This window comes from Scophthalmus maximus, chromosome 9 (genome assembly GCF_022379125.1).
Source record: "Scophthalmus maximus strain ysfricsl-2021 chromosome 9, ASM2237912v1, whole genome shotgun sequence".
Classification (NCBI taxonomy): domain Eukaryota; kingdom Metazoa; phylum Chordata; class Actinopteri; order Pleuronectiformes; family Scophthalmidae; genus Scophthalmus; species Scophthalmus maximus.
Window position 1 is genome coordinate 21,209,037 of NC_061523.1, and position 24,691 is coordinate 21,233,727.

Below are 24,691 nucleotides of genomic sequence, written 5' to 3' on the forward strand. Positions count from 1 at the left end.
TGATCAATCTATCGTCCAAAAAAAGGTATTGATTGATCAAGAGTGAAGACTAATGCCAGCGTTATAGATGACCTGAGCTGATTGGTATTATTTTCCACTGGTAACTTACAACCCATATGTTCTCCATCAGAACCATCAACTGAATCGCAAAATGGCAATTTCAGAAGCTGCAATCTCCCGGTACGAACCAGCGATCTCCAGTGTTTGGAGCAGATGGTGTCAGATGCATTTTATCAACATTTCTCATCCTGTGCGGCTCAGCCCTGTTTAAAAAAGTTGTATCAACAGGTTGTGAACATTATTAGGCTGCCACTCGTGTGTTTTAAGTTGACAAAATGGGATTTCAGATTGCTAATTCAATCTTTGAGTGTTTTTTCATGAATTCATTTACTTAGAAAAGCTGTGAGGGAATGAAAGGATCTGCATGTGAAAAGCTGATTCAATACGGGATTCAGATTTCGAAAAAATGCACTATGACTTTAACCCTGGCACCAGTCATGTGGCCTTTTGTCCAAAATGATTGAAGAGTTGTTGATTTTATTACAAACTCAATCTTCCATACCCCATCCCTATTGTACATTAGTAAATAAATTATAATTTCCATTGGTGACTGATTGACACTGTACCTCAGCTTTTAAGGGCATTTGAATGTTTGTAACATCCTTCAATGAGGGGCCATACTAAATTGCTGAAGACAAATTTGAACCTGCTTTTGTCCTTTTTATGTCCTCGATTATTGTTGTGATTTTAACTGTTACTTGTGATTTTATCCTTTGCTCTGTAACACAATGTGCAGCCCGAGGTTGCCCACCCCTCGCTCTGGGAGACACCATGTGGCTGGGACATCCGTTAATGGAATAAAATCCACGGAGCATATCCATCACTCTAATGTGCACCTGCTTTCTATTGAGTTAGTATTCATGTTATTCTCTCCTTTTAGGTTTTGCAATACAGCGCGGTGAAGACGGCGAGCTCAACACTCACACGTGCCTCGGCAGATGCTACAATATTTATACCTGTTCGAGTTTCTTTCCTTTACAATGCATTCATAGAGGTTAGATGCTTTACTATGCGAGGTAGGTGCTGTTAAATGCGTCAATGTAAAATGCTTAAATCATTTTTCGAAAGGAGGGAGACAGAAATGGATCCAATTTCAGCAAAAGCACACCGACAGAAATGTGTTACTTCCACCCTCTTACGGCGCGAGTGTGCGCCGGTCTCTGGCTGAGTGCGTGTGCTGCGGAGTGGATACGAGAGCACCTGGCAGCCACTTGGCAACTTTCCGTCCCATTTCATTCCCCCTCGCCTAATGGCTGAACGTGGGCCCGGCTCCTCTCTCGCTCGGTCCACATCAGGATGCCGCACTGAGAGCGTTTCCACCAACAATCCCATTTATCAGAGACTGCTGACTAATTGCAAGCAGCCAACGCTACTCCCATTCCTACTTCACATTACAGCGAGTCGCCCGGCTGGTGGGCATACGGCAGAATATCGAGCGGTTTGGGGAGTTTTGGGGTTTGCTGTCTGTGGTGTTGTAGTGGTTTTGTCCGCACGTCACTGGAGGAGCGTTCAACAAAAAGCGCATGGGTGTGTAATCTTTTGAAGAACTTATTCACAGAAATTGAATATATTGTCCATAACTATGTGTTCATATATGTACAATCACCCGCAAACAAAGAACCGATGTTTTTTCGTCAACTTTGAATGAGTTAAATGTAGTTACACGTGGTGGACCCGACCTCCGTGTGAGTCGCCATGTTTGCTACGTCGTGTTGAATATATGAAAATTACCAAAAAAATTACCCACTGGGGCTTTAAGGTAATAATTGAAGCCACAGTGTGTAATTTTTGTACTTTTCTGGCAGGATTTGATGGAAAAGTTGCAACACAAAAGTTGCAAACCGCAACCAACTGAGCACCCGACAGGGGACACTTTATGGTGGCGCACTGCTAATTCCATTTCCGCTAATTCCAATCCAATGCGACGTATTCTGGACCGTTTTGTGCAACGACCGTATTCAACAGGACGTAGCAAACATGGCGACTCACACGGAGGTCGGGGGCCACCACATGTATCTATATTTAACTCAATGAAAGAAAAAAACATTGGTTCTTTGCTGTAGGTGATTATACATATATGAACACATAGTTATGGACAATATATTCAATTTCGGTGAATAAGTTCTTCTAAGTTTTTCCCTCCGTAGCTTTAAGTTTAGGATCATCTCCATCGTAGTGCTGAGGCTTACGAGAGATCGGGCCTTCAGTTCACGGCTGATATCAGGGATGGATATGAGCCAGTTTAAGACGAGAAACTGTGGTCCGGACATTTTTCCTGAGTTTGTCATTCGCAATATGAAGAACGCATCAGGAGATTGTCCGAGTGAGACGCGTTCACAACAGAAATTCAATCTCAGGAACGTTGAGGTGCGGGGCGCTGCCCTGGGTAGAGCGCCCACTCTGGCTCACATTATCCGGGAAAAGGTGGCCGGCACGAAATGTTGCGGAAAATGTCCGGACTTCAGTGCGCGCCTGAGAGCAGCCACTGGTGATGGGGAAAGTGTGGCTTCAAGGTTTTACCTTGAGGTACAACCTGGTGAGGAGGAAGGCTGCAGGCTTGCAGCCAGAGAAGGATTTCATTTATTCAGTGAATAAACAGACACTTGCGTGCTGGAGTGGCTGAACTAATCTGGAACACACTGCAAATGTAATTGCAAAGCATTTAGAGCTCCCGTCCAAGTTCAAGCTCACTGTGTGCGATTTGGGTTTTAGTTTTTTTTTTCGTTCAACAAATTCCATACAAACACTTCTCGTGATGGGAAAAGTACAGAGAAATACGAGGGCAAAGATTTGATTATGTTCTGGTCATGAAGGGTTTTCTGAACACCCGGTTGTTGTACTTTCTCTGGTCAGGACACGATTTGACCACAGAAGGACAGAAAAAAACCTCATTTATGGCTTTCCAATTTGAATATATGATGTTGTGCTTCTTCTTTTTTTGTTACTGTCAAAGAAATATTAATGGAATATAAGATCAGTTCATGTCAATTCAGCTTTTTTTTTTGTAACAGCAGGAAGTTGTGGATTATGTAGTAGTAGATATCGTATCTGCAATGACGCCCATATGGTGGCCCCCCCCCCCCTCTGCCCTGTAGGTTGAAAAGCTGGGCGTGGGATCAAGGGCTTTGTTAAATAGCCTTCTGAGGGGTTACGCCGTTTAAACTCAATGGGGGCCGTTTTTTTTTCAAAGGGGGCAAAAGAAAAAGAAAAATATAATGCCACAAAATAGGACACGACTGCGGAGTGCGCACGTCAAACGCGTCGAAAGATCAAGCACACGTTGCTCCTGTCTGACGGAAAAAACAGTCGAGCGTTTCTTTTTTTTTTAAGCCACGATGAAACAGACAAAAGACCATCTGAGACTTCAGCCGGCGCAGGAACTCTCTCTCTCTCTCTCTCTCTCGTTCCCCTAAATGCCGTGATAAGCTGAGCCACCCGCCGAGAGCAAGGCGGAACGAGACAACCAGAGAGTAACGTCAGTCAAACTGACTTTTACATCTCTCTGCATACAAACACTGATGCTCACAGTCCAACAAGAGCTTTGAAAGACAAATCCAGGAGCGGAGTGCGTCGCAGACACCGACGCGCGCGTTGTCTTCATTCACAGCGTCTGGTCGTGCGTGCGAAATTCACCCGTAATGCGGCATTAGGCGGAACAAGCTCCTGTCGCCGCTGTGAGGCGATTAGTGTCAAGATCCTGTGAAAAGCTCGATAAGGACTCGGGAGAGATCGTTCAGAATTTGACTCTTGTATTTCGTCTTTACGGAATAGATTTTTTTTTAAAATCGCTCTATGCCAACGGGCCGACTGGCTTTTCTCGCGCACTTCTTTCGGCGTTTGTGCACTGAAGTGCTCCTGCCGTTCAGATAACAGGTACATTAAAGTTAATCTGGAACCGTCCTCCAAGATAATGTTCCTTCCCACGATTACTGCGTTGACCTTCGGATGGAGGAGGGGGGGGGGGGGGGGGGGGGGAACAAAGCAGTGCCACTGCCAAAGCTTTCGTCATTAGCCACTGTAAGTGCCGCGGGGTTCACGCACATCACTGGGAAGATTATTGACGGATCTCCATGCGATTTGTCTCACTCCATTTAATACTTCATATACAGGATATGGTTTGCCAAAAAAAAGAAAAAAATATATATGGGTATCAACATCCCTGGGAGTCATTCATACGCTGAAGATGAGTTCTGATGGTAATACTGTTGATCTTGCTAAGTGTGCAGCGCGTTATGCTTCCTTTGGCAGTGCTGATGGTCGCCATGACACCCATCAAAATCTTTCCCTGCCCTTGTGTGTGTGTGTGTGTGTTATTATTTTCAAATATGCAGTTTAACGTTCTTTGCGAGTTCATTAAGCAATTCAAAGACCTGGAAATGAATTGCATGCCATAACCGTAGAACGCTGTAATGCCTCATAAAGGTTATTCTTACGGGCCGAGGACAGTCAGTAAATGTTTATGGGCGTGATTAATTCCCCCCCTCAGCGACAAATTGAACCTTTTGTGCAATCAGTAATAGTAAAACTCTTGTCAAACGAAAAAAAATGTAACAAATGATGTTGAAAGTAACCAGAGGGTTCTTTTTTTTGTTGTTGTTTTCCCCTGGAGGGTAACGGGGGAATTTTTTCTACATCAGAGCTGATTAACAGCGGCGAGAAAACTCATTTGGTTTTCAAAGGAATCCGATGTTTGAGAGTTCACAAAAATCTGTCATCCATTAATTTGCACTGCAGCGATTCAAAACTGCTCAAGTAGATGCACTCCTCTGTTGATGGAAATGCTTGGTTTTTCTCTTAAACTTTCAAACCAGAGCGCCAAAGCTGTCAGGCAGCTAACTTGCCGCTTAAAAACGCGTATCCAGGGGGGAGAGCAGCGGCGCCATCCCATTTAATCTGCATTTAAAGACGCACTATTTGAACAATCATTTTCGGCGCGTTAGAAGTCTGCGCGCAGGCAGGAAGCAATTTTGGCAAATGGAATTATGGCTCACGTGACGCAGCGTCCTGCTGGTCCGCGTTGCAGCCGTCTCATTAAGAGCCTGACTCGCTGCCGGGACGCAGGTCAAAGTAGGTAATGAGCAGGTAGAGAGGGAAAAAAACGACTGCGGTGTATCGCAACATTCAAAAATCCAGCTATTTTGGGACACACACACACACACACACACACACACACACACACACACACACACACACACACACACACACACACACACACACACACACACACACACACACACACACACACACACACACACACACGTCTTTGCAAATTTTCCCTTATGAATGCACAAGTTAAGTTAATTCTAATATATCATACAATTTGGACAGTTGATCCGGTAAATTGGTAAATTTTGAAAACTATAAGATGCAGCAGTAAGGCAAAACAACATCAAATGTGATATGTTAATCTTTTACACGTGTGTGTGTGTGTGTGTGTGTGTGTGTGTGTGTTTGACGCTGACATCAGGTCATATTGCTCTGAGAGGATTTGGAGACCAGGAAAAGAAAAAGGAAGAAACAGATACGGGCGGCAAAGTTAGACAAGAGAAGACGGATCCTTAGTGCAAAAGCGGTGTAATTTACTTGAGAGTGCAGTGTGACCATGAAAAGGTTGCGCTGGCGTTCCCCCTCGAGGAGGTGAAGAGTTGCACCATAAAGTATTTAGGGCAGACACAACTGTCCTCTTATGGCTTAGTGGGTCAAGGAGTATAAGTGGCCTGTAAAGCTGGCCAGAAAGTCCTGTGGGAATTCAAAATGAAAATCCTATAGGCCCCTATTTTCTTTAACTCGGCCAGTCATCCAAGCCTGTCAGTGATGCTCATGAGCAGATGGTGCGGCGCATGTCCCACGGCCCGTGTTTAAAAATGACTTCCGAAAAGCACTGCGCACGAGCCACAGTGACGTGACGAAGACTGACCACGGTGCGAGCGCTCGCGAATTAAACCGTGGCCAAACTGGGAAAGGCGAGATGGAACAACGGGGAGTCTTCTTCCAGCGATCCCGGCTGGGCTCCTCTGTACAGCTGTGACGAGTTATTAAAAGGGTAACCCGAGCCCAGGGGGGCTGTGTGTTATTTTAGAATTAATATACAATTTAGAGCTCGGTGTTTGCTGCCTCTGAATTATTCAAATGTGCTGCTGCTGCTGCTGCTGCTGCTGCGTTCTTGCGTCTGGTAGGCAGCTCCAATGCATACAAATTAATATATTATGTCAGCGTACGAAAGAATGGGAGACGACATAGATCGGGGGGGGGGGGAATGTAAACACTGGTGCCAGGGCGACAAAACAAGATATTTGTTCTTTTGCAAAAGTTCAACGTGGAAGGCCCCAAACTAAATGGAAATAGTCGGGGCTGCTCGTTATTCAACGATACCGATTTTGTCCTTTGTCTTTGGGGAAAATATTTCTTAAGTGGCCGTATTATGGAAAAAGTCTGCACATCATCCAGCCGCTCAACAAACCGACTCATATTAATATTTTTCCTCCCATCTATGGCAACTTTGAATTCAAAAATGCTGGCTTTTTATCGAAATTAAATGAAGTATGGGTCACGTAGCCTTATTTGTGTACTTAGAATATTAACCGAGCATAAAATATAGATTTTTCAGTCGCTACCTTCACCATGCACTTCATTTAGGAACACCACGGATGGATACTCGTGCTGGGTGAGGCTTCCCCTTTAGTGTCGATATAGTTTGAATTCTCCGTTGCATGGATTCCACAAGGTGTGATGATGGGAACGTCATCATTTTTTGCCATCTGCTTCTGAATCTTCTCTTCTACCACATTTGAAAGACGTTCTAGCCGATTCCGATCTGGTGAATGGTTAAGGCCAACGAAGTCACTGTCATGTTGACGAAACCAGTCTCGGGGCGGCTGTGCTTCGTGGTTAGACAGTGGCAACCTGTGGCACATAAAGTGACGCGCGTTGTCAGAAACAATTCCACAAGACAGACGGTGGCCATTCAAACCAAGACTGATTGGCTTTAATGGGCCAAGAAAACATTCCACACACCATTACCGCCCCCCAACACCAGCCTGAACTGTTGACACGAGGCAGGTTGGGTCCGTGCGTTCGTGCCACCGACGCCAACTCCTGACACTCCGGACCATCTGCGGGCCTCAGCAGAAATCCACACTCAGTCAGACCAGGATGCTTTTCCAGAGTTCCACCATCCAGAGCCGTGTGCCGACTGTAGCCTCAGATTCTGTTCTGTTGTAGCCCACCTGCCTCGTGTCGGACGTGTTGTACCTTCTGAGATACTTTTCATGCCCGCCACCGGGTGTAAAGAGTGGTTACCCGAGTTACGGTAGCCTTTACGTCAGCTCCAACCAGTACGGCCCTGCCTCTCTGACCTCTCTCTCTATCAACAAGCTGTTTCTGAAAGCAGCCTGTCTTTTTACCAAAAATCAGGCCTTAAATCGTCGCATTGGCCAAAGAGTTCTGTATAAAGTGCACGATTAATGCGTGTGTTACGCAAGTTAAAATAAAGTGCATGTGTCGATGACAGTCGGACAGCCCTAATCACATGGGCAAAAGCAACAAACAGAGAAGAATGCGTCTCTCGTCGACTCCCTCCGAATACAATAAGGCAATAACCTCTAACTGTCGAATATGATGAATATTAGTCAGCTGAGACTAAATGAGTGATGTTGACGGTGCAAAGTCTGACGCATGGGATCAACTTCCAACTCTTTTACATTCAGAACCAGCACAACAAGAGTTGCAACCAAGCAACTTTATCTTGGCAACAGAGCATTTAAGGGAATTTAGTGAATTTAGTTTCATTCAAGATTCATGTGGTCAGTGTTTCCCCTTGGTTAACTGGGGAACATTTTGGGGGGGTCAGGGTTAGGTTTCACGAATCACGTGAAGTTTCATCCACAATCTTTTGGATCGGCGCCTCCCCCATCCCAATTGGTAGGGGGAACACTGTATGACCGTAGAGTTGTTTTCATTTCTAAATCACGTGAACGATGCATCTATCAAAGCTGCGGTCGGAAAACAATAACGCAGCAGCAGCGGTGACGGAGCATCTGGTGTCACATTCGTGCGGCCGTGTCCGCCGCACTGTCGTTAGCATGCGATGTAAAAGTGCCATGGGCCACCCGGCTACAGTAACGTGAACACAAAACAGGATGTTCACTAAAACTCCTGATAGACCGCCTTGGCACCGTCGACTGGACAGGTGTGACCCGACAGACCTGATCAACGCCTCTCCAAAAGGAGATCATGTAGAGCGACGCCGGATAAATCGAACGTGTCGGCCTTCAGCACACCTGTAAGGATTCATTTAAAATCATTTAGACTTTGAGCTTTAAACTGGTACTGGTCTCATAATGTTAAATTGTTACACATACTGTACTGTAACCATTTTGTAATTTTAGATATTGTTTGCAGTTTTGCCTTAGAATGTATTGAATATATTGTTCAATGGCAGAAATCCACGTTTTCTTTTTGGCATAACATGGGTTCGCAACAACCCAATCGTCTCTGGACTGTGCACCATACGAGCAAAAGTCATCCTTCATTACGCCACTCACACTTTTTTTTCCCACATGTAATGAGGATCGTAAGATTGCTCCATCGGATATTTCATATGGCTAAATCGGTCTGTATATTCCGGTAAAATTGCATTTTCCCCCCCCCGGCAGCCGAAGGTCTTTCGCAGCAGCCGGCTGCATAACAAGCTCGGTCCGCGCGGCCCGCGCTCGTTCTGGGACTCCAATTACAGAGCGTCCTGGAGAACACGTCTGGCATTTGTCTGTCTTTGTCGGTTCCGCGCTGACATTCAGTTTGTAGGCCGCCGCAGTATTTTTTTTGTTTGGTTTTCTCATCCAAACTAAATGCAGCAATACAATATCCATCCGTCCATCCAACCATTTTCGAAAATTCCTCATCTGGCTCAGGGGCAACGGCACACATTGGGCGAAGACGGGTCGCCCCGTCTATCACGAGGTGAGGAATATAAGAGTCTCAGACCACTGAGCGGTGAGGGGGGGGGGGGCATGACAACAGACGATCACCTGGTTTAGATATTGAGGCAGCAAAGTATGTTTAAAACATCATGAAAAAGACCGGCGGTCTTCCCTTAAGGTGATGGACATGCTTGGAGGCACGGAGCTTTAGCAAATGTATCCTGCCGGAGTTTTTAAAAACACAAACCGAATCCCCCGGCAGGATTTCTTTCGGCGACTTTTTCTGGGGTGAATAAATGAATCGCTGCTCCGTCCAGCTGCTCCGGAGCCGCCTCTCGTTTCAGCTCGCTGGATGTCCGTTTCAAAGCGTGGCTCGTGACGTGGCGCTCATAAAAAATTGGAGTTTTAATGCCAAATTGACCTCAGTTGTGTGACAATGCGAAGCCTCCTTTTGTGCGGGGCGACGCTTGAATTATTTATGACTTTTCCCTCCGCAGTTCGCTCGCCTGCTCGTTACCCGGCGCTGTAAATGAGTTTGCTGAAAACTGGCCAAAGTGAGATCTCCCCTCTCAGCTTACAGAACGCGGCGCATTAAAGTGAATCACGGCCGACAGCTGGGGCCGCCCTTTATGGTAATGCACCCTCCACAATTACTGCTTCGACCTTCCCGCGGCGAAGAAAAATGGGTAGACGTCCATTTAGCGGGCCCCTTTTCAAACACTTAGTGGCAGACGTGTTGGGCAGCGGGGCCACCTTTTGCCTGACATTGACTCTGGTTTAGAGGAGACAGAGAAGGTATTAGAAAGGTGACGGGTTGACGGATGAGATGCATCCGTCAAACAGCAAAAAGAGGGGCCGCGGTGCATGGACGCATCCACGCCACCCCGTGCACCACACCACACAAAAATGTCAACTTGTTCCCAACATGAGGAGCGGCGGTATTTCTTTGCTGTGCATATGTGGGATGTGTCACTTCATACATTTTGTCCCGCCCAAAAGAGTTGATGATTTCATAATTGATATGACAAATGGACATTGAGTATGCCTATTAGTTGTGGCTGTAGTTTGCCCCTTTAATCCACAACCAGCGTCGTGGATTAAGGTGCAAACTTATCAATTATGAAATCATCAACTCTTTTGGGCGGGACAAAATGTATGAAGTGACACATCCCACATATGCACAGCAAAGAAATACCGCCGCTCCTCATGTTGGGAACAAGTTGACATTTTTTTAAAGAACTCGAGTGAATGGAAACATTAACTGTAGACGTATATTAAAGTTTAAGTGATGCTCCGTTTTTGCTTCTGAGTTGGGTTTCCTTTGCTTACTGCTTCTCTAATGTGGATATTTGCCGGCTCTGTTACTCTTCTGTGACGGCAAAGTGAACGTCTTTAAGGTTTTAGACAAAGGTAAGACTTATTTTTTGTTTTTCCAACTTGACGAATTGAGACCATAGCTGACAAATTGAAATTTAATTATCAGTAAATTCACCCTCACAATACCGGCACTTTATTCTAACGAGCTGATGTCGGTTTTATTTTGGCGGAGTAATTCACAGTCAGTCTGAGGGCGTCTTCATCTTCTGGGCTTCAAAAATGAAACGACAGTCACTCAGAGGGACAGCCATCAATCATAGATACCTCCTGTCACCGACTCCTCTAGTACAACTCTTTCACTATGACGGAGTTGTTTCAAGCCACTACGGTTCACTGCCCATGCTGAAGTTGGGTATGGCCACTTTAAACACAAATGCAACACTTGGCCGAAGCATAGAGGACACTCCGACCACACAACAGCTACGCTTTTCCAACGTCCGTCAAAGCTTTGGTCACGACCCGGGCGTGCTACGATCCATCGCGTCACTCTGCCGCCATGACACACTGTTTATCTCCACGAACAATGCTCGCAACAAATCCGAGAGGGGATCCGCCGCAGCAGACGTTCTCCCCGGACAAGCGCCGGTCCGCTGACTGTGTTCAACTTGGGATCATCCGGTGAGATGTCCTTGTTAAACCGCACACACTGACTGAAAGGGAAAAGAGGAGAAGAGCGCCGCGCCCTAAATGGGGTCCTAAAGCAGAGCGTTTCTTCAGAGGCATTTCTCCGTGTCGGGGCGCTTTCTGGTGCTTTTTCCATTTAAAAGTAAACTACTTCAATCTTTTTACGCGACGGGCAGTCCGATATATATATTCCCCCTCCGCAGACGCGCTCAAAGTCCCGCTGTGGCCTCCATCACATAACAGCCCCGAGTCCAACCTGCGTGATGCCCGACGCTTGGCTGTACATCGCATGTCGAGGAGGAAGGAGGGAGAGAGAGAGAGAGAGAGAAGGAAACTCACCCTTTATCTTCAAGCTCTCCGGGATCCCATCCTGCTGGAACAAAAACACACGGGGGGGGGGGGGGGGGAGACCACAATTATAATAAACCACAAGATGACATCATCAACAACATGACAGAGAGCTGCTGAAAGTGAAATAAGCGGTGCGTGTACAGTAGTACAGTAGTGTTCGACAGGCCGCTTAATACGTCACACGTCATATATGACATGGAGGGTCCGAGGTTCTCATAATAATCGCAGAGAACTCGTCCCGAGGCGATGAATCCATCAACTTTTAGCGTTGTGTAGTAGCGTTATCTCCTCCTCCCCCTTTTATTGCCAAGATTAAGCCAAAATATATCTGAACTGTATTTGACGTGAGTTAGTTGCTCAAATAAAATAAAAAATTGATAGCGCGGAGACGTATGACGAGCAAATAACCGTAACCACTTGAGTAGTGGCGCCATGAAAGTCATTTAGAGGCCGTTGCACAGCGTTACACACCTAAACCAAGCATTAGAGCGTCCGGCACTGCATTGTTTGAGGGCTGCAATTTAGGATTATCGTTCAATCGGTCATTTATTTTCCCCCCGATTAATCGATTCGTCGTTTGGTCCATCAAATGGTGAAAAATGTTTGTTCTGCTTCGCAAACTCCACGACGATGTTTTGATTTGTCCACAAACCAAATATACTTGCACTTGTGGGTAATAACCTAATGGTTAAATGCACTTGTTGTAAGTCGCTTTGGACAAAAGCGTGTGCTAAATGAATGTAATGTAATGATCAGTAATCAATTACTAAAATAATCACCAACTACTTTGATAATCGATTAATCGGTTGAAGTAGTTTTTATGAAAAAAATAATAATTCTCTGATTTCAGCTCCTTAAATGTGAATATTTTCTGGTTTCTTTGCTCATCTATGACAGTGAACTAAATGTCTTTGGTGTGTGGACGAAACAAAACATCCTCTTGGGGTTTTGGGAAACACGATTGACATTTTTCATCATTTTATGACATTTTATGGACCAAACAACTAATCCATTAATCAAGAAAAATAATCGACGGATTGAGCGATAATGAAAATAATCGTTAGTTGCTGGCCTAGCTATTACGAACAGATATAATAAAAACGCTCTGGAAGACATGAGCAGATTCTATACATGTTCTAAACATGACAGAAGCCGAACTTCTACAGCGAGCAATAAGAAGCTGGTGAGTCGTCACTTCTATAAATCCCTCACACCGGGTAAATGTTAACATAATTAGCCCCAACTAGAGGCTAAAGATTTGTCCCCCTAATTGAATTCACAGAGATACAATACGTGCACGTGAGCAGGGGGCCATCCGAGAGAGAGAAGGCAGGGCGTTGGGGGAAAACATTACAAAATCTGAGCGTGAAATGAGGAAATAATGCCCCTTGAAAATGAGAAGAATGACAAAAGGCCGCACTCTCGAATAGAGATAGGGAAAGAAAAACGCCAGGGGATCACCGGAGGGAGGTCAGCTCCGTCTGTGGAGACGTGTCAGCCCCCGACCCGAGTGACCCGAGGGATCGAAGCAACATTTTGGCCAGAAAGGCCCTGCAGCTGTCGCCATGGCGACAAATAAAGGAAAAAATGATCCCGTGAAACAACGAAGGTACTAAAATAAGGCTCAATTAAACACCGGGATCCGGTGGGAGTCGGGAGATGGCGCGGCATCACCCCGTATATATATTTTACAAACACCTTGGTTGACCTGCGAAATCCCCGGCGGAAAAACCACCTGTGGCTCTGTGACATTATTCACATGGCCGCCGACGCCTCGGAAAAAAAGGGATGGTGACATTTAGAACTGCACTACAGGTAGGGGGAGATATCAAATGGGGGGGGGGGGCTATTTGCATATGGCAGACAGTGTTCACACTTCATTTGTTCGAAGAGAGTGATTTCCCCCAGGCAGGTCCCCCCCCCCACTCTGGGGACAGTGGAGCACCCAGCTGTACAACCCGTGGTTCATCTGCCCCTTGTCAGCGCTAGTTGGCTGACTGCCCACATCTCTCTCTCTCTCTCTCTCTCTCTCTCTCTCTGTCTATTTCTTTCTTTCTTTCTCAGCGGCTTTATCTCTCAACTCCACCAGCACCACCCCCCCCATCCTCCTCCTCCTCCTCCTCCTCCTCCTCCTCCTCCTCCTCCTCCTCCTCCTCTCATGTACACCTTCAGATTTCGCAGCCCACACCGCATCCTCAGCTTCTGAGCACACTTCAGCTTGTAGCATAGAACCTTCTGTTCACCATGCAAAGAGAGAGGGCATACTCTTTTTTCACTACACGACACATTTTCCACAAATGAAAACAGCATTATATTCATTTTTGGGCGTCGGATACATCTTCCTGCAGGGCGAAAAAAGTTGCATCACCTTGCACATTTCAAGTTAACCTTACCTGAAGCGCCATATTGGCACAAGCAGAGACTTTTTTTTTTTTTTTTTTTCACACTAGGTGACTCATGGCATGAATGTTTGTCTAGCCTGACTCCCGAATTCCCCTAAATTTTTGAAGATTTCTTACAGGGATGGGGCGATACCACTTTTTTCATGTCCAATACCGATCCTGCAACCTCAAGTATCTGCCGAAGCCGATCCGATACAAATCTGATACAATCTTTCCCCCACTTGTGAAATAAAATATTAATAATGCAATGTTCAGGATGCACTTTGCTTAACCAAGCCATCTGAAACCTCATACTCTGTAAGACAAATATATAAAAAATAATCAACTCCCCTAAAGGAAGACATACGTAGCCAGCAACATGACTGAATTATGGAATACTGCCGTTTTATTTCTCACAGAACTTTTGGCAGAATGTTTTATGGTCAGCAACTATTTGAACTGTAACCTGTTAATTAAATAATACGAAATTAACATAAAAATATGATGCCGATTGTCATTTTACGGCTTAGTTGATATGTAAATAGGCATTTATTGGGTATGTTTACTGTAATGTATCTTTGGATTTTACTTCCTATTTATTTCGATATCCGATCCAGTCATTTTGGCCAATATTGCCCCGATACCCATATAGAATATCGGATCGGGACGTCCCTAACTTCTTACGTCTGTCGGCTGTATATTGTGCATTGCAGTGAGTACTTAAAATAAAAAAATCAGGTTGGCACCAGAATCTGCATTGACATCTTGTTGTGGCAGCAGATCGGCTCCATACAGCGACGGCTCCCTCAGCCCCCCTGGACACTTTACAGCAGCTGGTTACCTCGGCCGCAGGGTGGCTGCCATTTGAAAGTATACAGCTCATCAAGATGAGTGACAAGGGTTGGGGCTAAAGCTGACCATCTGAGGAGGAGGAGGGGGACGAGGGGGGTGGAGATAATACCCACAGTAGCCTTGTTTAGGCCAAACGCCCCCTAATGCAGCTTTGAGAGCAGCTCCGGTACACAACGCCGTTTTCTTGTGTATTCCGTCATTTGTTCTTGTTATTTCTGCCGTCCCCGTTCTCTCTTTATCTCAATCTCATTTGTGCACCCATCCTCACCCCCCCGGTTTATCCCCCGTTAATCTAGATTTGCCATGTGGCCAAGCCAGCGCTGGATGGATTGGGGCTTTGCACACAGACGTCCTTGCCTCCATTTTGTTTGGTCGTGTCATAACAGCTTGATGTCAGAGCGACAAATTCGCAGAAATTGCTTTTGTCCCTTGTGCGGAGCGAGCACGGCGAGTTCTGACGGACGGGATCCACGTCCTATACCCCCCCCCCCCCCCCCCCCCCCCCCCGGTGTGATGGATTTCACAGCTGAAATAATACCAATACCATGGGAATTATGGGCTAGAGCACGTGAGCAGCTGTTTATGGCCCAGTGCCTCCTGGTGATTGAAGTCTTTGTGAGGGAAGCTCATAAAGGTCGTATTCTGTCCCGTTACCCTTGTCAAACACGTTCCTTCAACGCACGGGGGGGGGGGGGGGGGGGGGAGGCGTCGCGCTTCGACACAGTCGCTGGTGCATCGCAGCATGAAGCAAAGCACATGTACAGATGAGGAAATGAATGCAATTATGTTGTTTATGAGGGTTTTTTTGTGCCAACTTTGCCTTTATTTAGCTAGACACTGTAAAGGAGAGACGGGTAATGGAGAGAGAGAGAACGAGAGACGCACAGTAATTGACGTCAGACTGGCGACATCCTTTTTAAAACTCTTTTTATGAATGTTTATGAATGTTATAAATATTACACAAGTTGCATTTTACTTTTGAGTGCAACTTTATTTACACCAAAACATTAGTTCAGGGCTGCAACTAACAATAATTTTTTATGATAGATTAATCTGTTGAATATTTTCCTCTATTAATCGATTAGTTGGTGATGGTGGAAAATGACGATCGTGTTTTCCAAACCCCCGAGATGATGTTTTGTTTTGTCCACACACCAAGGATATTTAGTTCACTGTCACAGAGGAGCAAAGAAACCAGAAAAGATTCACATTTAAGAAGCTGAAATCAGGGAATCTTGACATATATTTCATAAAAACTACTTGAACCGATTCATCGATTGTCAAAACAGTTGGCGATAAATTAAGTAGTCGACCACTAATCGATTAAGTGTTGCAGCTCTGCATTAGTGGTCAACTGTCTTTTAAAACTATTGCTTTTCTACAATGTCAAATTTCATATTTTTAACAGCCGTACTTTAACGCTGCTCACTCAACTGTATTGACAAGTGGACGACCCAATCCTCTCTGCAATGTGGCTCCAACGGTGCAGAGAAGTCCTCTAACCAACAAAAAGGGGCCAATGACATATTTTAGGGAAAGAGCTCGCAATGTGGCCATTTTTTCACCAAAGGGGCTGTAAATTTCCACGGGCTGGCTTGACAGGCGGATGGATGAGCGGAGTTTACCTCTGTCCTCTCTCGCAAGACGAATTGTAATGGTATGCAGATGCTGTAATGACATTCCTCCGCGATGTGATCGCGGCGCCTGGCACATTCATTCCGTTGGAACCGGAAACAAGGCGCATACATCACTTTTGTAGCCTCTCGTCAAATCCGCGCTACATGCGGACGTACATTACTTTAATTATTAAAGTCACACCGGTTCCAAAACCAGGGCAATAAATAAACTAGTGCGTCGGTTCAACACTGTTTCATACAAAAGAGGGCGAACCAGGGCGACCAAGGATTGTGTTTTTAGGGGCCAAAAGATTAAACCCGGTCCAATGAAAGTTATAGTGTTGAAACCTTATTACCATTTTCATATGGTAGTTTTCCATATGATATATAGACAGATCATGAGCGGAATACGCCGTTAAATGCCACGGCAGAGTATTTCCACCTTGGAATGCAGGGGACCCGATGACAGGGCCGGAGTGTCATAAAGGTTTATAAGTGACTCCTGTAACGACCTGGCACCATCAGGCAGGTCAGTCTGAACCTCGGGCATGCAGCGACACCGGCTCTCGTGCCTGCAGTTGTACGCACTACACCATTTTTAGCCTTATTTTCGGAACTGGACAACAAAAGCCCCAGATCAGGGCTCGGCGAGTTGCCCAGTGGCGCCACTGGTGCGATTCGAGAGACGCGTCGCTGACAACTACGGCCAATCACGTGGCATGCGGTGGGTTCACGTGTCTTGAAAACGACGCAGTCGGCAGCGACAAAAGAAATGTCGTGTCCCGTTTTTTATGAGCTAAGCAAGGACCAAGTGATAAGGTTATACAGCAGTGATCTTGAACAATGTCCTTTAAGACTGAAATCCAACACCGTCCAATCAGAGGCAGGACATTGGATTATTATCTCTCTTCCCCTTTGGTGTAAAGCATCCCGGCCAGGAAGAAGTGCAATCTCTGCAGTTTAAACAGATCATATTATAGGATTTTTGGGGGGAATTGAAGTTTAAATCTCTTTACTTCCTTGACACACAAAGAAAGAAAGTGGAACTCTTGCACGGTTGATATCTTGCCGTCCTTGTGTTTGGAGAGCGACTCCCCGAACAAACGGTTCAAAAGGTCAGAATGTGTCCGGCCGTCGTCTCGATTCGACGACTTCGCACCGCTCGCAGCTTCTCGCAAAAACAAAACTCCGACAGCATAATGACTTTCCCGCCATCTGCTCCCGCTGTGTCCCCCTCTCTCCGGCTCCATATCATATATTTTTTCTAGACCACCGTCGCGGCGTTTCATTCCCTGCGTGCATGACGAGACCGACGCAGTGAGAGGGTACGGCAGTCGGCCTCGGAGGGAAACCGCGGCTTCTTTGCCTTCACTGCTACTTTCTTCTTCGTGGGTTGGCTGAAGAGGAGGTGCGCGTACGAGTGAACAGACGTGCAAACGGGGCGCATGGGAGACATGTAATGAAGGGCCACACTCCGACTAATGCCCCTCGACAAAAGACTTTGCTTCGCTCGAGTCCCCGTCTGCCAAGACAGTCACTGTATTCCCCAGTCTGGCCCTGGTGGATCCAACTCTGTTACTCCGCAGCCAAATCAGAGACACCAAAAGACAAGAGTACGCTACTTGTTCTATGAGATGCAGTGAGGGAGATGTACAACGGAACCGGCAAGGGTCTATCGACGAGAATTCGGGGTACGTTCAGATGAAAACGCCACGTCACCGTCCTCGTTTCATTCACAGGCCCGTTCTCGTCTTTGCTCAGCTGTGCCTCGCCAATAATCTGATGTTGTCTTTGAAAAGACGGTCCCCTGGCACGGGGGGGGGGGGGGGGGATAATGACTCATCAAGGGTTTTTCAGCAGGCAGAAAAACAACAACCACAGGAGAGTCATCCGTGGCGGGGAAGAAAGTGCCACTGTTATTAGTTTTGTACTTGGCAAAAAAGCGCATAGTTCCTCCTGTTATGGACAGCGAGTGACAGAGGAATGCGATCAATACCTTGTGTCGGAATCTCACGACTGGTCGATAGGGCGGCGCTCCAAAGCCGTCCTTGTCGGGCCTCCCGTCGGCGCCGGGCGCAGCGAGCCCCAACAGGAAAATTGCCGCCGACCACCATCTGGCCGTCGTCATTGGTCTTTTCCTATGCAAAAAAAGCCAAACGAGAATGGTGAGTGCTCTGCTCCGACACTCCCGAAGGTTCAATTCGCTGTTGGCCGAGACAATGCATCACGTCCGGCGTAATTAGTGTGGACAATGGGAACCGCCGACTGTCACGGGTCTTGAACAAGAGCCATCAATACGACGCCCCGCGCTCGGCGAGATTGGAATCTCCTTTTGAATCAATTAAAGGGGGGGGGGGGGGTAAAAAAAGACGGGAGAAAATCAAAATAAACCAAAACAAAAGAGGCAATATATTAAAGGCAATTAGGCCGAGTGTCGGAGTCAGGCAACTGAGATGTAGAACAGAGATTACATCTTGAAAACAGTTTCCTCACACGCTCGCGGAGATGCGGCGCTTGCTTAAAGGGTTGTGGGAATAAAATTCCCTTTGCACCTCCAACACAACTGCATTTTCAATTATTCATTAGGTCGCGTGGGAAAACGATTTTGACCTTTGCGTGACGTGAATTAAACAAAATAAAAACATGTTGGGGGGTTGGGTGGGGGGTTCATGCCCTGTGACAATGTTTGCCCCCAAATCTGTGATGTGCAAGAAAAGCAAGAAGCAGGAGATACACAGAGGAGACATTACGTGTTAGCCTGTGGTCTCACATTGCACACACACACACACACACGTACACACACACGTACACACACACGTACACACACACACACGTACACGTACACACACACACACACACACACACACACACACACACAGAACTTCCCTTTTCGTCAGAGAGCCGCTTCATGAATACATTGGACTCAACTTGATTTTGTTGAATTTTTTTTTTTTTTTTTTTTGCCGCTACAGGCGAACGCTCTGAGCCGCACTTCCACCCCGAGCGCCATCTCGGGCCACCGGTGCCGTCTCATCATCCTCCGGCGGGAGGGAGATGACTGACAGCGGGACGGCGACCCCGCTTCCCTTGCTCTTTCCGGAGTGACACCGAGTCAGACAACGGCGGCACCGCTGGGGCAGCTCCGCGGGCCCGCTTGCTGTTCGCCGGGGGTCAGGAGGTCGCGCCCGGACCACATTGGAAACTTTATCTCCTCGACTTCATGGGCTATAAAGAACTTTAAAGCTCCGTATGTGATTCATCCCGATGGCGGTTCATCTTTTAGTTCAAACTAATAACGGCTGGGGATCGTATATATTTGTCCGCCAGACTTTTTGTTCAACCTTTAGAGACGTTGTCGGTTAAAAGCAAAGGTTTTGTTTTTTTTTAATCAAATCTTATCAACCTTGGCAGCTTCCCATCTCCTACACAAAATACACCCAACGCCGCCAAGCACCACACCATACTGTTGAAAAGTTAAAGTCCAATTTCCATAAATGACACAAACAAAACGGCTAATTAGAGCGGGAAATTCAAAGGACACATCTACAAAGGAACTAAGGCACAAGTCGCACGCGACACATTACCATAATGTTGCGTTTAAGGAACAAAGCCTTTAGCCCTTTGCCGTAGCGACGTCTCTCACTTCTGTCCCTGAAAGTGTTTTAAGTAAGATGTTCCATAATCCGGTGGGCAGTGCGCTATTTGTTCCGTCGTGGGAGTCTGGAAATTCAAAAAGATCTCCGTACCTGGCCAAGTTATTCTTTACAACGCTGGCACCAGTGAGCCCTGCAGACAACATCGCGGCCATTTTGTGCCGGCAGACGATGAAACTGACTCACTCAGTCACTCTGAAATATGATCATATGTATTCTCCGTGTATTTCTAAACTCTCTTCGGTTGCAGGTGTATGAATGAAACCCCCCCCCCCCGCCCGCCTGCAGTCGCTGCCGCTCCACTTCTCTGCTAACACACGCGGTGGATCACCGCATCTGCCGGCACAATCAATCAACTTCTTCTGCGGGGACTTCCCGGTGTTAAATGGATTATTAATGGACTCAACTTTTTTTTCTTGCAGGACGCAGTTTGACTTTTGTCACGCGGCACGGTGTTTTTTTCGCGGATGCTGAACTCGTTTTCAATGAGTCGCGGCCGCGTCAACTCCTCGGCTCCACTCCTGCTGAAGACTGGATTTTAAATGATGCTGTTGTGCGTTTTTTTTTTTATTCTTTTTTTAAAAGAGACTTTTTCCCCAAATAAAAACCGTTGTGGAGTGAACAATGCACATTGCAATTGGTTCTCGTTCAAACCGGAGTACGTTTTCAGAGCGATTGAGGCTGTTTGAGTTAATTGTGCCGTCAGTCGGTCGGGTTCCTTTTCATCATGTGCGCCATTGCTGTTTAATGGAGCTTTGGCACAATGACAAACTACAGAAAGCAAAAGAGATGGAAGCAAAACTGAAGGCACCAGTTAAAAAAATAAAGAACAAAGGAAAATTCCATTATTAATAGAACAATCAACAGCAAACACTTTGTGCTGCAGCTGCTGCTGAACTGCACGCTGAGATGTCTCTAATATTTTGTGCAGCCCATACATAAATATATATCAATGACTGTAGCTAAACACAATACGATTCATCAGACGCACAAACTTACAACTTCCATAATGACGTCTCTTAAAACCAACTCTTTCAACCATGTGTGTTATTTGAGCAGCACAATTATCGGATCAACAGAAAACCATTTTGATTTAAAATCCATTTTAAATTTGAGACATTTTTTTTTTTTAGGTCTTGGACCTTTGGTTAGAAGAAACAAGACATTTGATGACAGACTCCGGGAGTCTGCAATAGTAATTTTCACTCTCCCTCGTCTGACATTTTATAGCGCAGAAGATTTATTGATTCATTGGAACTCAGAAATGTGACTCAGGAGAGCGCATACCTCCGCCAAGGCCGAACAAGTGTCTGGTTCTTATAATAGACGTTAACAAAAAAGAAAAAGATGTGGTCTGATAACATTACACATTATATTACCGTTATTAACGTAGTATATTAACGTAATCCACCACACTCACATTTGGCCATCTGTGACCCCGATATTTATTGTAAATTTATTGTAAATAGTGTGAATTATATTAAATTTTATCTTATTTTCTTCTATATTCTTTTTCTAATTCTGTGTATATATGTTGACTGCTACATGCACCTTAATAACACATTCTGATAGCTTAAATGATGTGTTTGTCCTAAAACATAGTCCAAAACAGTGGAAATACAAGATCTGTAAATTATTACTTCATAAGAAAGTTGACAAGAATGTTGAAGAAAGTGAAAAAGAATGCTCAGATCCTTCCCTCACGCAAGTTTTGGTAGTTTTTTGTGGTAATCCTGCAAACAAACAGTCACGGGGGGGGGGGGGGGGACATGACCTTTTTTGCGTAGGTAATTACTCGTTAGACTATTTGATAATGAAAGTAATCGATAGCTGCAGTCCTAAAAATATAAAAAAAAAAACTTAAACGGAACATTTGGATGTATTGCCGGGCTCTTGTGTTAGACTGAACTTGTTGTACATGTAGGTCATTAACTGGCGTTTAAGGGCAAGACACCGGTTAAGGTTTCTCAACATAGATTTGTTATGATGATAACTTAATGTGTGCCGGCCTTAAATTTACTGACATCACCTCCCGCCCCGAGCGAATATATTTGTACGAACAAGTCCGTGCGCGTGAATCACAGTAAATACACCGAGACTTGGGTCTTATTTATTTTGCCCTGACAGCACGGGAGACAAACGCGGTCGCGAAGTACGGAGAGAGAGCGAGAGAGAGAGAGTCCAGAAGTTTTCCTCAGACCCCCTCCTCCCCCGGGGAGAGCCATCATAACTCCAGCTGGCGGCTTTAAGTCCCCCGGAGCACGTCTAAGCTTTGGCATTGACTTTCAAATGAAGACTCCCTATTTCCCACTATGTACACAATGCATCATGTTTTGACAAGCTCATAGCCGCCGCCGCCATCCTCCCTCCCTCCCTCCCTCCCTCCCTCCTCCACCCGTCTCGTTCTGCAGATTTTTGCCATTCAGTGCACGGGGTGAGAACAACAACAACAACAACAACAACAACTTCAACAACTCCGATACCCATACAATACAGCACACGTTAAAGATACTATGCACATGCACCACACTGGGCGTTAGATGGGTTTGAATTAATGCACACATTGTAATTCACTGTCAGCTGCCATGCGTGTTTGGTGAGTCATAACTCTGCAAAACAGGAAATACATAATTAAATCGCGCCGTTCATTTTTCCTGATATTGTGCAGGACTTTCCACCACAGAAAAAAAAAAAAGGGCTCTGGGAATATTATTCCTCTCCCACATGAATATTGCACCGTAAGTCGGCCGTGAGACTATATAATTCAGACTCATGGCTGATAACTCTTCAATTTTACAGCTTTCTAATTACGGTCAGCTCCGTCTCAAATATAATTAAACAAACTCTCGAGAAATGAGGAAATTCGGAGCGCGGCCGACGGTTCCGCTGGGAACTTCTGAGCGGAGGGGTTTTTGCGTTAGATTTACTCCCTGTCCGTCATTTTGATGGACAGGTGCTGTGGGGAAAAAAATTCCATTGTAATCTATTCGTACCCGTCGTTTGAAATTTTAAATTTTTTAATCATAATGAGACATATCCCATTTAATTGCAATTAATTGTTCAAAATCAGTTAACGTGCAGCTACAGCTTTTGCATTTTTTAAGGGCATGGAGAGAAAAAACCCCACTATGCCGTCACTTTTCATGTCAACACAACAAGAAGCAGATGATCATTTATTTTTATTGTTGTCCCGCAATGACAACGGAGGCCACTGTGCCTGAACTGGCAAATATGGAGGATGTTACAACATCAGACGGTTAAACTGAAAGAGGGTAATTCAATTAGAATTCAATTGACCCGCTGCAGGCCTGAACTCAACCCTTCCTCCTGGTCCACACCGAAAGTCCAACTGGACGCAAACTGAGCCTGATCAAAACACATAAAGATTAAAAAAAAAAAGGGGACTGTCCGCAGCGATCCCTCGGTCGGAGGCAACCACGGCGATCCTGCAAGCACTCGTGCACGCCGGGAGGAAACCCCCACGGCGCGCGCTCCTCCTGCAGCCCCGTGCAGTGTGTCGGTGTGTGGCCACTGACGCCGTCGCCGCGTGGCCCAACAGATCGACCTCGGCGTTCTAATCCGGCTGACCTTGGCATGTAGAAGAAAAAAAAAATATGAGCCGACGGTAGAAAAACCCTTTGGTTGGTGCGACCCCCCTGCTGCTGAATGTCTTCCGGTAGTGGGTGTACACAGTATGGGCGACCGCAGAGTTTCAACAATCACAACGTTGACATTTTTGACCTCGTGTGAAGAGGCTCCGGACTCTCCAGCACTTTGCTCAAGGATCTGTTTTTTGCGCGGCTAGCCTCGACACATTTTCCCCCAAGAGTCTCTGCTTGTTTCCGAATGAACTGAAAGAAAGAAAACTGTAGGGGCGTGCGGAAAATATCCCTTACATGAGTAAATGTCAGGAGAGGAAGTTCCAGTCTCCGAACTGGCAAAGATCATCTCATTCTTCACTTGACGACGTCTAAACAGACTAAAGGAATGGGAACAGAAACCAGGTGTTAAACGGGCCCCGGGGCTCAATTATGAAGACGTTAGTGTTAATAGGCTCAAATGTTGTGCTCTCATTTTAGGACTGGGAGACAAGTTAAAAGAACTGTCTCTCGTAGCTGTTGTGTGAGGGAGGGCTCTTTCTCTCTCACACTCACGCACACACACACACACACACACACACACACGCACGCACGCACGCACGCACGCACGCACGCACGCACTCACTCTCACATTCACACCTACGGTCAATTTAGAGTCTCCAATGAACCTGACCCCATTCTGCATGTCTCTGGACTGTGGGAGGAAGCCGGAGAATATTTATGTATAGAATATATTTTTATCTGTATCTCACTGCAGTGTAAAGCCGACAACGTGCACGGTGGCAGTGTTCTACACCTCTCAGCTCTCGACTTCCCAATGAGTTGTTCAGCTGGAAACACTTACAGCACTGTGGCTGCACAGTGCAGCTCCCGAGCGCGAGCGGGGTAAACATCTATGAAGGAGAGAACAGGGGGGAAAAACATGCATGCTCAGTCAACCGACTGTTGCCCGACAGCCACTGAGAACACTCTCTGTGTGAGGCTCAGGACGTCTTCAAGGTCACCTGTTCTTCCAAGCATGACACGTGATCATTCTGACCTTTGACCTTTTAGACCTACGTACTCTGGGAGCTTTTCATTCACCAGCTTTAAAAAAAAAACGGCTAATACTCTTTCTTTTCTTCTTCTCTGTCTCTCGTCACATCTTCCGGGCGATAGGTACTGGGTTTATGAAATACACAAGGTCACGCTCCTGCCACATTAGATGATCTTATTTTTGGCTATTTTGCATACGCAAAATGAACTGATGACGGATAAAAC

General features: G+C 46.0%; 1 protein-coding gene across 4 annotated transcripts in view; it reads right to left on the reverse strand.

Annotated features, from left to right (window-relative positions):
* Positions 1 to 24,691, reverse strand: part of fstl5 (follistatin-like 5) — a 144,932-nt gene that overhangs the window by 102,958 nt on the left and 17,283 nt on the right. For 2 of the 4 annotated variants that reach the window (XM_035650292.2, XM_035650291.2), the window contains 2 exons: positions 18,176 to 18,317; positions 11,319 to 11,352 (listed from right to left, as the gene is read on the reverse strand). In XM_035650292.2, the coding sequence (XP_035506185.2) occupies positions 11,319 to 11,352; positions 18,176 to 18,317 (176 nt within the window). Of the gene's footprint in view, positions 1 to 11,318; positions 11,353 to 18,175; positions 18,318 to 19,582; positions 19,670 to 24,691 lie in introns of those variants that run through there. The other 2 variants (XM_035650290.2, XM_035650289.2) reach the window with 2 other exon arrangements.